The sequence below is a fragment of the Leucoraja erinacea genome, chromosome 29, assembly GCF_028641065.1.
Source record: "Leucoraja erinacea ecotype New England chromosome 29, Leri_hhj_1, whole genome shotgun sequence".
Classification (NCBI taxonomy): domain Eukaryota; kingdom Metazoa; phylum Chordata; class Chondrichthyes; order Rajiformes; family Rajidae; genus Leucoraja; species Leucoraja erinaceus.
Window position 1 is genome coordinate 21,691,891 of NC_073405.1, and position 12,543 is coordinate 21,704,433.

Genomic DNA, 12,543 nt, shown 5'->3' on the forward strand with positions numbered 1-12,543 from the left:
TTATTACTCACAGTAGTCATAGGATTGATCAAAGACTTGATCATGGGTAGAACGACCCCTTACTCATCACATAACCTCCAGTAACATTCTATCCAAGTGAGCAAATCCTAGAAATTAATCTCCTGGACCACCCTCCGCTGAGTTATGTTTTGCCCCCCCCCAATGTTTCTACATTTTAGTTCAAACATTAAAAGCCAAGCAACCCACAAACCGGATGGCAGTGGGAGGGCGCCATTTCTGCCTTGGGTAAAAGACTCTGTGCACTGAAATGTTTTTATTTGTTGGCGGGCGTGGCGTGTACTTCATGCACTGTGCAGATTTTATGGACGAGTCCTTGTTTCAGAAGTTTGCACACTATGTACAACGGCAGCGGGCGAATGCAAACTGAGCAATGTGAAAAATGCGCTTGAGTGAGGCATCAATACCAGGAACAGTAACGCCTTTCCTGGTTCCCCAAAGTGCTGACTTTAACATGACAGTAACTCTGAGTCATTGAGGACATTGTTTAAACTAATCATTAACGTTGTTAGATGGTCGACTAACCGTGCAAACATTATTATTTCCCCCCCCTGTTTAAACGTATAGAGAAATAATCTAACAATATTTATTCGTGCAATTGCCAAACTCCAAAGTTAAGCATTGCCGATTATTTTGACCATATTAGGAGTGCAGACGTAAAAAGACCAGGAAATCAGAATTGCGGGAGAAAAATATTTATACAAAATCCATAATTAATTTGGAATTGGTTATTTTGGTTTTTGGAAGTGTGTAATGTGTGACGTCCCTGGTAAGGATACACAGAGTACAAGAAGTGCGTTGGTAATCTCCAAGGTGTGTGGTGTTGGTGGAAACTGTTGTTGTGACACTAGCCCTACCACGCAACCGCGTAACTATGCCCTTTCCCGAGAGACGGCGAAGCGTCCAGGGCGCCGCTATACAACGCTAGCCTCCCCCTGCTCCGATTAGACACGAGCTAAAAAGGCATCGGGTTCTGCTTGGCGGTGCAGGAACCGCGATTTCTGGGAGAAAAAAACAACTTTGCACGGCGGCGGCTTAAAAAACTGTGATTCATTGATGGTTGTCCCTGCCGGTGATGTCAACGGGGCGTTATTTCTATCGAATAAGTCCGTGCATTTGAAACTCCCACCACACCCGCCTGCCGGCGTCATATCTACTCCTTAAATACCAAGACCGGTCTTCAGTCGAAGGCTTAAAGCAGCAACTGCAGAACGATATACATCTGCCCGACCTTAAAGGAATTTACAATTTGAACCTCTGACTAAAGGAACTTATTTTTGAAGTGAAGACATTGCTAAGAATAAAAGCGAGTTGATTATACCCGGTAAGCGATGTCGTAGCTGGGATTAAATTGAGCCGTTTTGTGGAACATTAATCAGGTTAATGGATAAGGCTTCGACAAGGGTGGAGAGTAAAGTTGTGCACTCCAAGAATAGTCCAATGTAATTGAGACTCCAAATACAGATTATTTAATGTACGTGAGGTGTTGCTATATGTTATAATCGCTGATTTTTTAATATGCAGCCGGATTGAGAAGGTCTAATTTCTGTGCATGTTGTATTATACTGTTTTCTGAATGGACTCCCAACTTTACTACGTTATTAGATTTAACCCGGTGCATTTTCTCACGTTAGGATCAGCTTGCTGCTTGCAATACGAAATGTTAGGAAGTTTTTAGAGAATTAAATGCTCATATATAGTCAATCGTCGTTCGCTTGGATGTGCAGTACCGCAGTTTATCAGAAGGTAGCGCTGTTGATCGGGTGGAGAGAGATTTCTGTTAGGACACCCACCCCCACAGCCTGCAAACGGATCTGGCTTTCTTTATGTATTAGTTAATAGTCACGATACACAGAGAATAAATATTAGAATATTTATAACGCTGGTTTAATACAAACTGGAATAATTGCAATGCAATCACTAAAGTTGGAGAATTGGCTGGGGGGGATTAGTTTTTTTTAATGCTTAACAACAGTGAGTGAGATTGCATCTAAATAAAACACTTCCAAACTAAGTCAGCTGAGTTAAAGCTGCAGCATGCCGGCTACATGCGGTGCAAAGGCATTGTTTGTTCGCCAAATGTTGCCATCGGATGTGAGTTTTTAAGCATTTGTGAAACCTCACAGCTAATAATCGAAGAGCGAAAATATTGTTTAACTTGCATCTGCAAACATTGTTAATTATGATTTTGTTTTTAAAGATAAAGTTTTTTGCTTTTTTTTTGTCGAAGTATTTTGGTCATAACTCCACCCGCCTGCTCATTTCCTTCTGGGACTGGTGCAGACACGTTTGATTGATTCCCCGGCACGATGCGGGGCTATTCTTATTTTGGGGGGGTTAAATATTTAATTGAAAATCGAGCTTTTCAGCAGTCGGTTCTGGATTCCATCCCGTCTCTTGCGGGGAGGGGGTGGAGGAGCATATGAATAGTGCTATAGTAAGGAACTGCAGATACTGGGTTTACACCGAAGATAGACACAAAATGCTGGAGTAACTCCACGAATCCCACAGTATCTCCGGAGAGAAGGAATGGGTGACGTTTCAGATCGAGACCCTTCCTCAGTCTGAGGTCCTGATTAATTTTACTGATTGTATACTTCGTTGTCACCTTCCCCATGGCTAAAATTAACCATTCTACATTTCCTTGATCAAATCATCTCCTTTCGTGTTGCAAGCAGCAACCGTCTGCTGGCTCTTTAATGACATACTTTTGCGGAGTTGCCAGAATTTTTTGTTTTTAACAATGGGTTGGCTCTGGCGGAACACCAACTTGACCCTGTTTGTTCTGGGCTGGTTGCGTCTTTCAGCCCAGGTACATAGTGCTTGGAGGGAGGGTGGTGAATAGCGCGGTCTCTTTAATGAAATACTTTTGCGGAGTTGCCAAAAGAAAAACGATTTTAACAATCGTCTGGCCCTCGCGGAAGAAGATCAGGCCGTCTGAAGAAAGGTCTGGACCCGAAACGTCACCCACTCCTTCTCTGCAGAGACGCTGCCTGTCCCGCTGAGTTACTCCAGCATTTTGTGTCTTATCTCCGGTGTAAACCGGCAACTGCAGTTCCTTCCTGCACATCAGGCTGACTGACCCTTTCGTTTCTTCTCGACTCATTGCGTCTTTTAGTTCAGAGACACGGTGTGTATATATGTGTGTGTGTGTGTGTGCGCTTGGAGAGAAGGAGGGGGGCAGGGAAGGAAGGAAGGAGGGAAGGCAGGAACTCCAAGGCGGGCGTCGCAGACTTTTCTGAATGGTTGAAACTGACGAGCGGTTGTCCCGCCCCGGCGCCGACGTCACAATAGACCGGCGCCTGATTGGCTGGTGCCTGGGAACAGGTGGATACTTTTTGGAATGTCGAGGCGTCGCGGGGGCGCTGATTGGCTGACGCGGTGTTTTCTTTGTTGCAGACGTTCTATGAGTGTATTCTCCCGGGGACGCGGCGGCGGCGGAGTCAGAGTTAACCTCGCAGGCAGTCGGCAGGGCTGAGAGAAAGCAGCACGGCGTTTAGACCTCTCCGGACAAACCACTTGTGTGTGCTTTTCTTGTTAACCCACCACCAACCCCTCCATCTTTCGAAGACAAAAGAAAAAAAAACATCACCTTCACACGGACAAATCCAGATACATACAACGCACACGAATCGTCGATTTATCTGTTTCAGCAGGAAAACGCCGGGATTTTTTTGTTTCCGCAACGCCAAGGGCTCCACAATATTGCATGATTCCTTTAAGAGTCTAAGGGACTTTCTTTTGTGACTCGAAGACCGATCAGAGGTAATCTAATGGACCATACAAGCACCAGGAGCTGTTCCAGAGCCCCGACTTGTGAGGCCCATCAAAACGAGCCTTCAATGCGTGTAGTCATCCATACTACGACCGGAGCCCAGTATGATCTTTCTGTTCCAGTAGACGAAACGGTGGAAGGACTCAAACGGAGGTTGTCACAGCGCTTAAAGGTTGCCAAGGAGCGCCTCGTCCTCTTGCACAAAGAAACGTACGTACATCTCTTTGTTCTGAACGAAGCCACGGAACCCCAATCGGAGTTTCTGTGACCGGCTTCTCCGTCGAGCTGTAGCCTTTCAGAACTCCGTTTTACTTTGATCGTTTGTTAGCAAGTAAGCCTTGTAAACTTTATATTCCGATGTACTTTTGAACTCATTCGCGAAGCTTGTGCTTTGAACTCTATGTATGGTTAAATGATCTTTCATATTGGAAGTGCGTTCCTGCTTTATTAAAAATTATAATGTGTGCTTTTTTTTTAAAATATTTGTTTTAGGCGGTTAAATTCTGGAAAACTGCAGGATCACGGTATAATAGAAGGAAGCAAATTAACTCTTGTCCCCACTGTGGAGGCTGGACTAATGGTAAGATCGACGTCTGACCCGGTTTATACAACATCAATTAATTTTATGTCTGGTGACACATTTGAGAGGAAACGTTTGCTTTCGTTAATTCTTTTTTTTTTCTCTCTCTTTCTCCCTTTAAGTCTCAAGCTTCACGGCCGGAACAATCAGTGATGCAGGCTTTGGAAAGCTTAACGGAAACTCAGGTAAAAATTAATTGACAGCCTTGAGCACAGTGTTTGCGACACAGCATTGTGTAGCTCGCTGAGTGGTACGCGTGACCGCTTTATTGATATTTTACTGATGAAATTCTGAGTACAACACATTACAAAAAAATAACAATTAAGCTTCCTATGATGCCGGTGTTGTATTTTTGGTGTGTGTTTTATTTGGATTGCGGAGAGTGAGTTTATGCATTATAGTCGGTTATAATATTAAATATATATATATATATATAATTATATATATATATATACAATTAATTAATACAATGGGCTCGTTATGGTATTGTAGAGTTGATGATTTTTACACTGTTACATTGCAGTCTCACGCTCAATTAGATTCGGGTAGTTCATGTCTAGTTTTAAATGTGAGATCCGGCATAGTTGGCCTAAATGTATTGTAAATTGAGTTCCCCAAACCTCAGAAGGCCAGACTTCGTCCTCTTTGTATTATTCGCGGCTGTGCATGTTTCATATAACACTTGGGAGTTCCTTGGCGACAGGCTGGGTGTTTAAGCCACACAGAGAATATTGTTCAGAGCCGACTCCTCCTCCCTTCCCCCACCCCCTCCTCCCTCGGTGACGCCAGTAAAACCTCCTACCGAAGCATGACCCGATCGTGAAAAGCCTCTTCCTTTGAACGCGATTTCCTGAACCGTGCAATTCACCTTTCACCCCCTTAAATTCCCGGGCCCTGTACATTTTTATCCTAATTACATCCATTGTTCTCCCTGATCTCCTTTTTGTGAAGTTGCAACCAGCCTTGCTAGGGCTGCGAAATAACTCGCCCGGCCCTGGTAACCATTGTGTGTGACATTGGATTTCTGTGCTTCTGCCGACTCTCAATGGCTAACTTGTGCAGAGCCTTTCCATTCAGGGCGTGACGGAGTCTTTTAAACCTGATACTATCGGGCACCGCTGAAACTTTTAACTCGCGTAGAACCTCCTGCTTCGCTCGATACCTTGTCTGGTCTAACCGGACACAGCGAGAGTGGGGAGGGGCAATTGTGACTGCTCAGCTGACTGGTTACACAAGATCAGAAAGCGTCTCAAACGCTTCTGAGGTGCTTTAGCCCACCCTCTCGTTTCACCTGGTCCATCGGAGAAGGGTGCACAGGAGCCCGTGAACATGGGCGCTTGTGTGTGTTCCCGATCAGTGGCCATAATTTAGGCTGACGTTCCATGAAGGAGGCAACAAATAAAATCGTTTTTAAGAGCGCCTAAGCCGGCTGCAAGAACTCATTCTAATGTTGGTAGGAGCATCAGGAAGTAAGAGCAAGACTTGTCGGCCTCCACATATAATTACCTTACAGACTCTCCGTTTCAGGAAGTAGTCCTTGAGTAATGAGATACAATGAAGCCTCCACCAGCTACATATTCTGGTTCGGTTAAGCAATAGTCTCCTGTTGAGGTTTCTAGAATGGACATTTTAGGGAGCTTGCTGCAGATTTCTAGACAGTTCAAGCACATTAAATTCAAAGTGTATCAGGTCAGGCTGAGATACCCACAGAATTTCTAGCGCCCTTTTTAAAATTATTAATAATGTTTTATTTATGTGTTTAATTAGGATTTCCAGGGCTAACTGATTAACTGGAACAGGATGAATGAGTGAATGCAAATGGCATTGAATGCAGCCAGGGCCCTTTAATCATATGTAAATTAATGTGATGCATATGGGTATGTTTTACATTGCTTGAAGGTCAGATCATTTATCATTCTGAGCCTGGCAGTATTCACTTGAAAAGTACTATTTATATTAATAGCTCCATTGATCAGGCAGTCGCTGAATCGGTTCCATCCTGCAACTCTTATGCTTAGAATGACCAGGCATTGGAGATAAGCATGTTTCCTGGATTTCCTGGGGAGTATATTTTTAAAACCGGAAATCCTGTGTTCTCTGCAATTGGTCTCTCGTAGAGATGTGCAGGAAGTACGTTTCTTGTCATCACAGATGGTTAAAAGTAACTGTAACTCTTACTCGTAAGGACTCTGTGGATGACGTCATGTGTGCTGATGGGCTTATACAAGCCATATTATCCCACCTTGACCAAGATGATAATTTCCTGAAATTATTACATCTGTAGTAGCTACATTACAGCCAGCCAATCTACTGCCCCCCCCCCCCCTCCCCAGCCAGCATGTTCGTGGATTTGATGGATCAGAGTTAAAAGAAGATTAAACCCCAGTTGAAGTTCTGTTATCAAACAAGCTGACAATAATTTCCCCTCCTCCTCCACTTCCTCCTCCTCTCCCCTTGGGAATGGCAGACGCTGTGAAAATTCATAATCCGGAATTGCAGAGACATCATAGTGACGTAGGCTGAAGCTGCATCACACTTGACGAATGAGAAACGCACACTGTGTTGTCAAACATATTTGTGGTAGAAGGCAGCAAGTGCCTTCAGACTGAACGGGACTCTCAAAGCAGTGATGTGCTAGTTACAGAATGTTCCAATAGATGTGTTTTTATTAAATAAATAAAAAATCCCCCAGATTTAAATGGAATAAAACCTATTAATATTTATATTTGTATTGTTGGCTCCTGGCTGTCGAATGGCCAAAGCATTTCCTCGAAATGTTAACGTTATGGCATGAGTTATTTTGCTGTGACGTCTGCATCCTCGAGAAGGAGCCAATGTCTCTTTAATCAAGACTAGGCATCCAGCTCAGTTACAAATGTGATCAAGCTAGCTGAGTCAAACCGTGGTGTAATCGGGTATACAGATCCAGTTACATTCCAATGCGTATGATGAGTGGGTACAAGATTTTAAAGCATCTATTTATATCTGAGTGTAAATGGCTCGGTGTACAAATGTACAGATAAGCACCCAATTAAACATAATCTTGTTCAATAATTTTGTCAGTGCTGTGGGCGAGTTCATTAAACCAGTCCTTGGAATTTAGCACATGGCTGGCCTGGAGAGCATTACAGTTTTTTTAAAACTGATTAATAACAATCCCACAAAACTGCCTGTTGCCCCGGCTTAACAGAATACCTTCCGGCCCCCATTGCTGTCACTGAGTTTGTTTATACTTTTTCATTTATTTCTCTTACTGTAAGAAGGCAGCTTTCCCGCTTGACTGGAAAATGCCAAGAGATGGTTTGTTTTGCAAGCCAGTCAAATAAGTCCAAGGAACAACAGATTGTGTTAGTTTAAGGTTAGGGGGAAGAGGTTTACTTTGTGCTTAAACAAAAAAAAGGAAGGGAAACTTTCGCAGACAAATACACAAATGGGCAGAGCGATGGTGGCCAGTAAGTCTGATCAGTGCTGGCAGTTAAGCTACCAATTTAAAAAAAAAAAAAAAAAAAGCTCTGTTTAAGGCCAGACTAAGAATAGAAATTAATCAAGTAAAATACTAAATCCATTGGAAGCTTTATTCTGCACACTGCATTCATGGAATTAGACTGAAGGATATGATTTCATAACCACTCTGTGGCCTTCACTAAATAACATGATGGAGTTTTTTTTGTCCTTGCTCCTCCTGTGTCCATGGTGAGGAACCATTTTTTAGCAGCCAGACTATAAATGAAACATGAGTCTGCCTTTCAATGAGACACAATTGATTGTTTTTTTTCCAAAAACTTGAAGCATTGGAAAGCTTTTTTATCAAACACAACATTTTCAAGTTTTTGGTAATGTACTGCAGATTTTACATAAGATAGGAATGGATCCTTCAGCCCTGCTAGATTAGATTGCACCATCGTCTGGTTAATTGGATCATTCCTCGTCTCTATCTTAATTCCACTTAGTTTAATATTCTGAATGTATGTTACTTAAACCACTGTACCATTTGTTTCAAGATGCAATAATAATGCTGTCATTTGAGTGTGGTATTCTTATCTTTATAACTTTGATGTGGTTGACTTCACCATCTTTATCCAAACCAGTCTTATTTTGTTCATTAGGTGGAATCCATCCTATCTCTTTCACTCCTTTCTTCAAAGATAGTTCTATTTCACCAACTCCATTCCACCACCGATGCCTGTTCTTTAAGTACCAGGGCACCAGCCACACAAATTCTCTCCCTAAATTCCTTCTCTCCTATCCTTCCCATCCATGTGAGATGTAGCTTAAAGCTCGCTTGTCCGAACATTTCCGTAAATGACTGGATATCAAAGTTACAATCAATAATGTTGATGTGAAGTGCGTTAGGACATTTTACAATATTAAAAATACTGTATTAATGCATGTGCAGTAAATCTGGTTTAATGTGTATTGCAGTTAGTCGTTTGACCAGATGAAGATTATTGTTGAAGATGACTCCCTCATTAAACAGGAGTTGAGTTTAAGACACTAAGTATAGAACTTAATTCTTAAATCTAGAGGAAGCTTTCATTTTGCGCAGAATTAGACTGAAGGATGTGATTTCATATCCTTTCTTTGGGCTTTTGAAAATAACACGAGATTTTTGTCTCCACTCTTCTATGTTCATGGTGAAGGAACTATTTTTAGCAGCCATTATATGAATGAAAAATGAATCTGTGCTTTAAAAAAAAGATATATACGTGGGCTGATGTCTTTTTCTCTTAATGATGACAAGGGAGTGGAAAACTTGAACTAAATCGTGGCAGTTAAAAATAGAGGCTGCATTTTAAATTGCCCACTGCAGAGTTAAGATGCACATAGACAGAATGCAAGTCACACACACACACACACACACACACACACACACACACACACACACACACACACACACACACACACACACACACACACACACACACACACACACACACACACACCTGAGCTGGTGAATTGTTGGGGAATCAGCAACAACACCTGAAGAACTCATTGATATTTCTTTGCTAAATACAAAACTGATCTTAAACCTGATACTGGTTTAAACGAGTGTCAAACTGAACAGCAGACATGAGGACCCACTGTCACACTGTTAGATCTCTATGCCCGGACCTTTATTTTGCTCCATCTTTCCGTTCAGAGTAAGCCTTTGGAACAGCCACCTTTGTCTCATTTGCTAATTAGTGTGTATTATGTAGAACAGAGCTCCGATTTGAGTGGCCTTTTATTCTTTTCACGTCCACTCCATCGTGCACTCTCTGTAAACTCTGCATTTTAATACACGGTGGATGCTATACATTTTATTTGAATTAACAACGGGCACACCCCCCCCCCCCCCCCCCCCCCCAAAACAAGCCCATTCACCACACCACGAGCCATTGAAATGGCATTGTGTCCTTGCAGCTGAGGGGCTTTTGTGGCGACGCATTTTTAGACTTTAGAAAGGTATCTATATATGGCGGTGAGAAGTACATGTGAAGCTCTTTTGTTTTTTTTTTATTGTGCGTGGGCGAGTCTGTAACGCCTGATGGCTTTGCATCTGAGACGGATGGAGAATCTGCAGTCGTGACGCCTGGGACTCTGATACCGCACATCTTTTATGAGTGAAGTGGATTTTGGTCGTGACTGAGTAGATTGCAGGGGACCACCTTCGAGATCCAATTAACGCTGTGGCTGTTGCTGCGGTTTTTTTTTTGTACAAATGCAGCTGGAAAGAATGAGTGGGCATGGTAACAAGAGTTCCAAGAAATTGATTAAGAAATGAGAACGGCTACCTTGCCCCCTTTGAGGTTAAAAAAGCATTGGAACGTATTGCCATTTTAGTTCTTTTCTAAACCTTTGAAATATGCCAGGGTAGGCAGGTTCTTTATTATGGTTTCGGGTTACAAAGTGCATGACACCCAACTCTTTCATGGTTCTTGTTTCGCAAGCTGGGAAAGAAAACTAATATGATTTGTAAATTGATAGTGTGCCGAAGGAAGATAGACTTTAGCACTTGGTGCTGAGATGGTCTGAGGCGTGTTGCGCAGTTGCATACAGATGAATATTGCAATACATGGCTGCAAATGAGTTTCTGTGAACTGTAGGGACCTCTATAAATGGATCTGTCAGCATTGCATTTTCAACGTCTGTACTTGAGCAGGCCTGTCGTGTGGTGACTACTAGTATATGCCTCTCAGCTTTTTTCAATTTGATCACCTTTTGAAGCAATTTGCAGTTAAAGGGAGATGGGAATTTGGGCTGCAGCTAACAAATAAAAAAGAAATTGACTAAGGCAGAAAAATCTCTCTTTTAAATGTGTAGCTACTGCACTCGCATCTCCTGTGATAAAGTGCATTTTGCTTCTTTTAATAAAGAACTTGCCATTTGTTCATTCAATTCTAGAATAGAGTTATGGATAGAATATTGATATATGTGGCTACTTACATATTATGCTATAATATATATGCTATAATGTGCCTACTTGCATATTATAGTATGGAGCTAGAATGACCCTAACATGAAAGATCCACAGTAACAATTCATTCGTTTTTTTTAAAAGTGCTTTTGAATTTTTTTTTAACCGATGGTTATATGTTTGATGTAAGGAAAATATTCTTTAGTATGGACCTGCTACCAATTAGAAATTGATTGTTATCTTTAAAACTAGTTAGCTGCTGCTTGTCGTTGCATATGATGGATTTGTGTGTCTGTGCATGTGTTGCTGCATGGCTTCTATAAAAGGAAAGGTGCAGGAGGGTCAAAGTCTGTATCTTGAGCTTCAAAGAGACTCCACTTAGTCTTTGGCAGCTGGTAGGGTTGAAAAATGGAGGATGACTTTCAAAGATGTGTGGGGGGTGGAATTGAGATGGGTCCTGTTTCTTATCGGCTGGGATTCGTATAGTTCTGGTACTTAATCAATACATCCTAGGATACTTAAGATTTGCAGCATGCTTAGAATCCTAAGAAGGCTTCCTCCTCCCCTGCTGGGTGATGCGGGGGAGGGGAGGAGGAGGAGGAAATAGGTGCAGGAGGAGGCCATTCGGCCCTTCGAGCCAGCACTGCCGAAATAGGGAAAGGGAAAGGAAAGAAAGAGTGAGCCACAAATCCTGTGGGACTTTTACATTGAGCTGATGAGATGTGGATTTTGATTTAGCTGCAGAGACTGAATGACTGAGTTTAGTCCAGGTCGGGTCACTTGAGCTCTGCGGCCCTTTGCTAACGTGGAATTAAAATTAAATATTTTGAGTAAAGACACTTGCAGTTCAATCAGCACTTGGTTTGGTGGTGCAGGATTCAATTTTACTGTTCCAAAAGTAGGTGGGAAAGTTGAACTCTAAAGGCAGGGTTAGTATTCTTCATTGATTAAGATACCTGCATATTTCCCGAGCTATTTACTAGATGGCATATACAGACTTTGAAAAGGCCTCTTAAAAGAGCTAAGCAAGTAAAAGGTATCTACCCTTAAAAGAGTGAGCACCTTTTTGTGTTCCAGCATTGTGGCTAGATGCCATTTGCATTGTTGCACTAGGCTTCACAAACCTTTTAAGTTCTGCATCCAGATTACAGTGATCAGTGAAACACCCATTCAGCCTGGCTCACTTCCTGATAATCCAGTGATTGTGTCATTGCCACAAGGACATCAGTAGGTCCATAACCCCGTTCAATAACTTTGTCCCTTTTCCTTATTCTCTTGCTTGTTAGATATCTGGTTTAAATTTGATTGTGTAATTTGTCATTATTTGAGTCACTTTTGTTTGTTGAGTGGAAAGATTATGAAAGTGATGTATGTTTTCCGAACTTAACTTGAAAATGTCCTTACTAAATCCCCTTGTGACATCACTGATGATATTATTGCTTAATCATTTTGGACGAAGGAGTTTAATTTGTGTGAGGTGGAGGCAAAGGTGTACTTCAGCACCTTAAATGGAATAAAAGCAAATGTGCTTTTTATTTTGGTCTGCATATGGACCCTTAAATTCTGCCTCTAAAGTTTTACCTTTTTTCCGCCTCTAAATCCTTGCTCTATCTTGATAGGGAGCGGATGGTTGTGGGTAGATGGAATGAGTTGCCAGAGGAGGTAGTTGAGGCAGGTACTATAACAATCTTTAAAAGGTGTTTTGGACGGGTTCATGAATAGGAAAGGTTCAGAGGGATAAGGGTCAAATGTGGGGCAGATCACTCTAGTGTA

General features: G+C 42.1%; 1 protein-coding gene across 2 annotated transcripts in view; it reads left to right on the forward strand.

The window, feature by feature from the left end:
• Window positions 1-365: 365 nt before the first annotated feature.
• Window positions 366-12,543, forward strand: part of midn (midnolin) — a 33,028-nt gene continuing 20,850 nt past the window's right edge. The window contains exons 1-4 of one of the 2 annotated variants that reach the window (XM_055658887.1): window positions 366-1,342; window positions 3,418-4,003; window positions 4,286-4,373; window positions 4,496-4,558. In XM_055658887.1, coding sequence (XP_055514862.1) covers window positions 3,792-4,003; window positions 4,286-4,373; window positions 4,496-4,558 — 363 coding nt within the window. In that variant the 5' untranslated portion in view covers window positions 366-1,342; window positions 3,418-3,791. The other variant, XM_055658888.1, reaches the window with a different exon arrangement.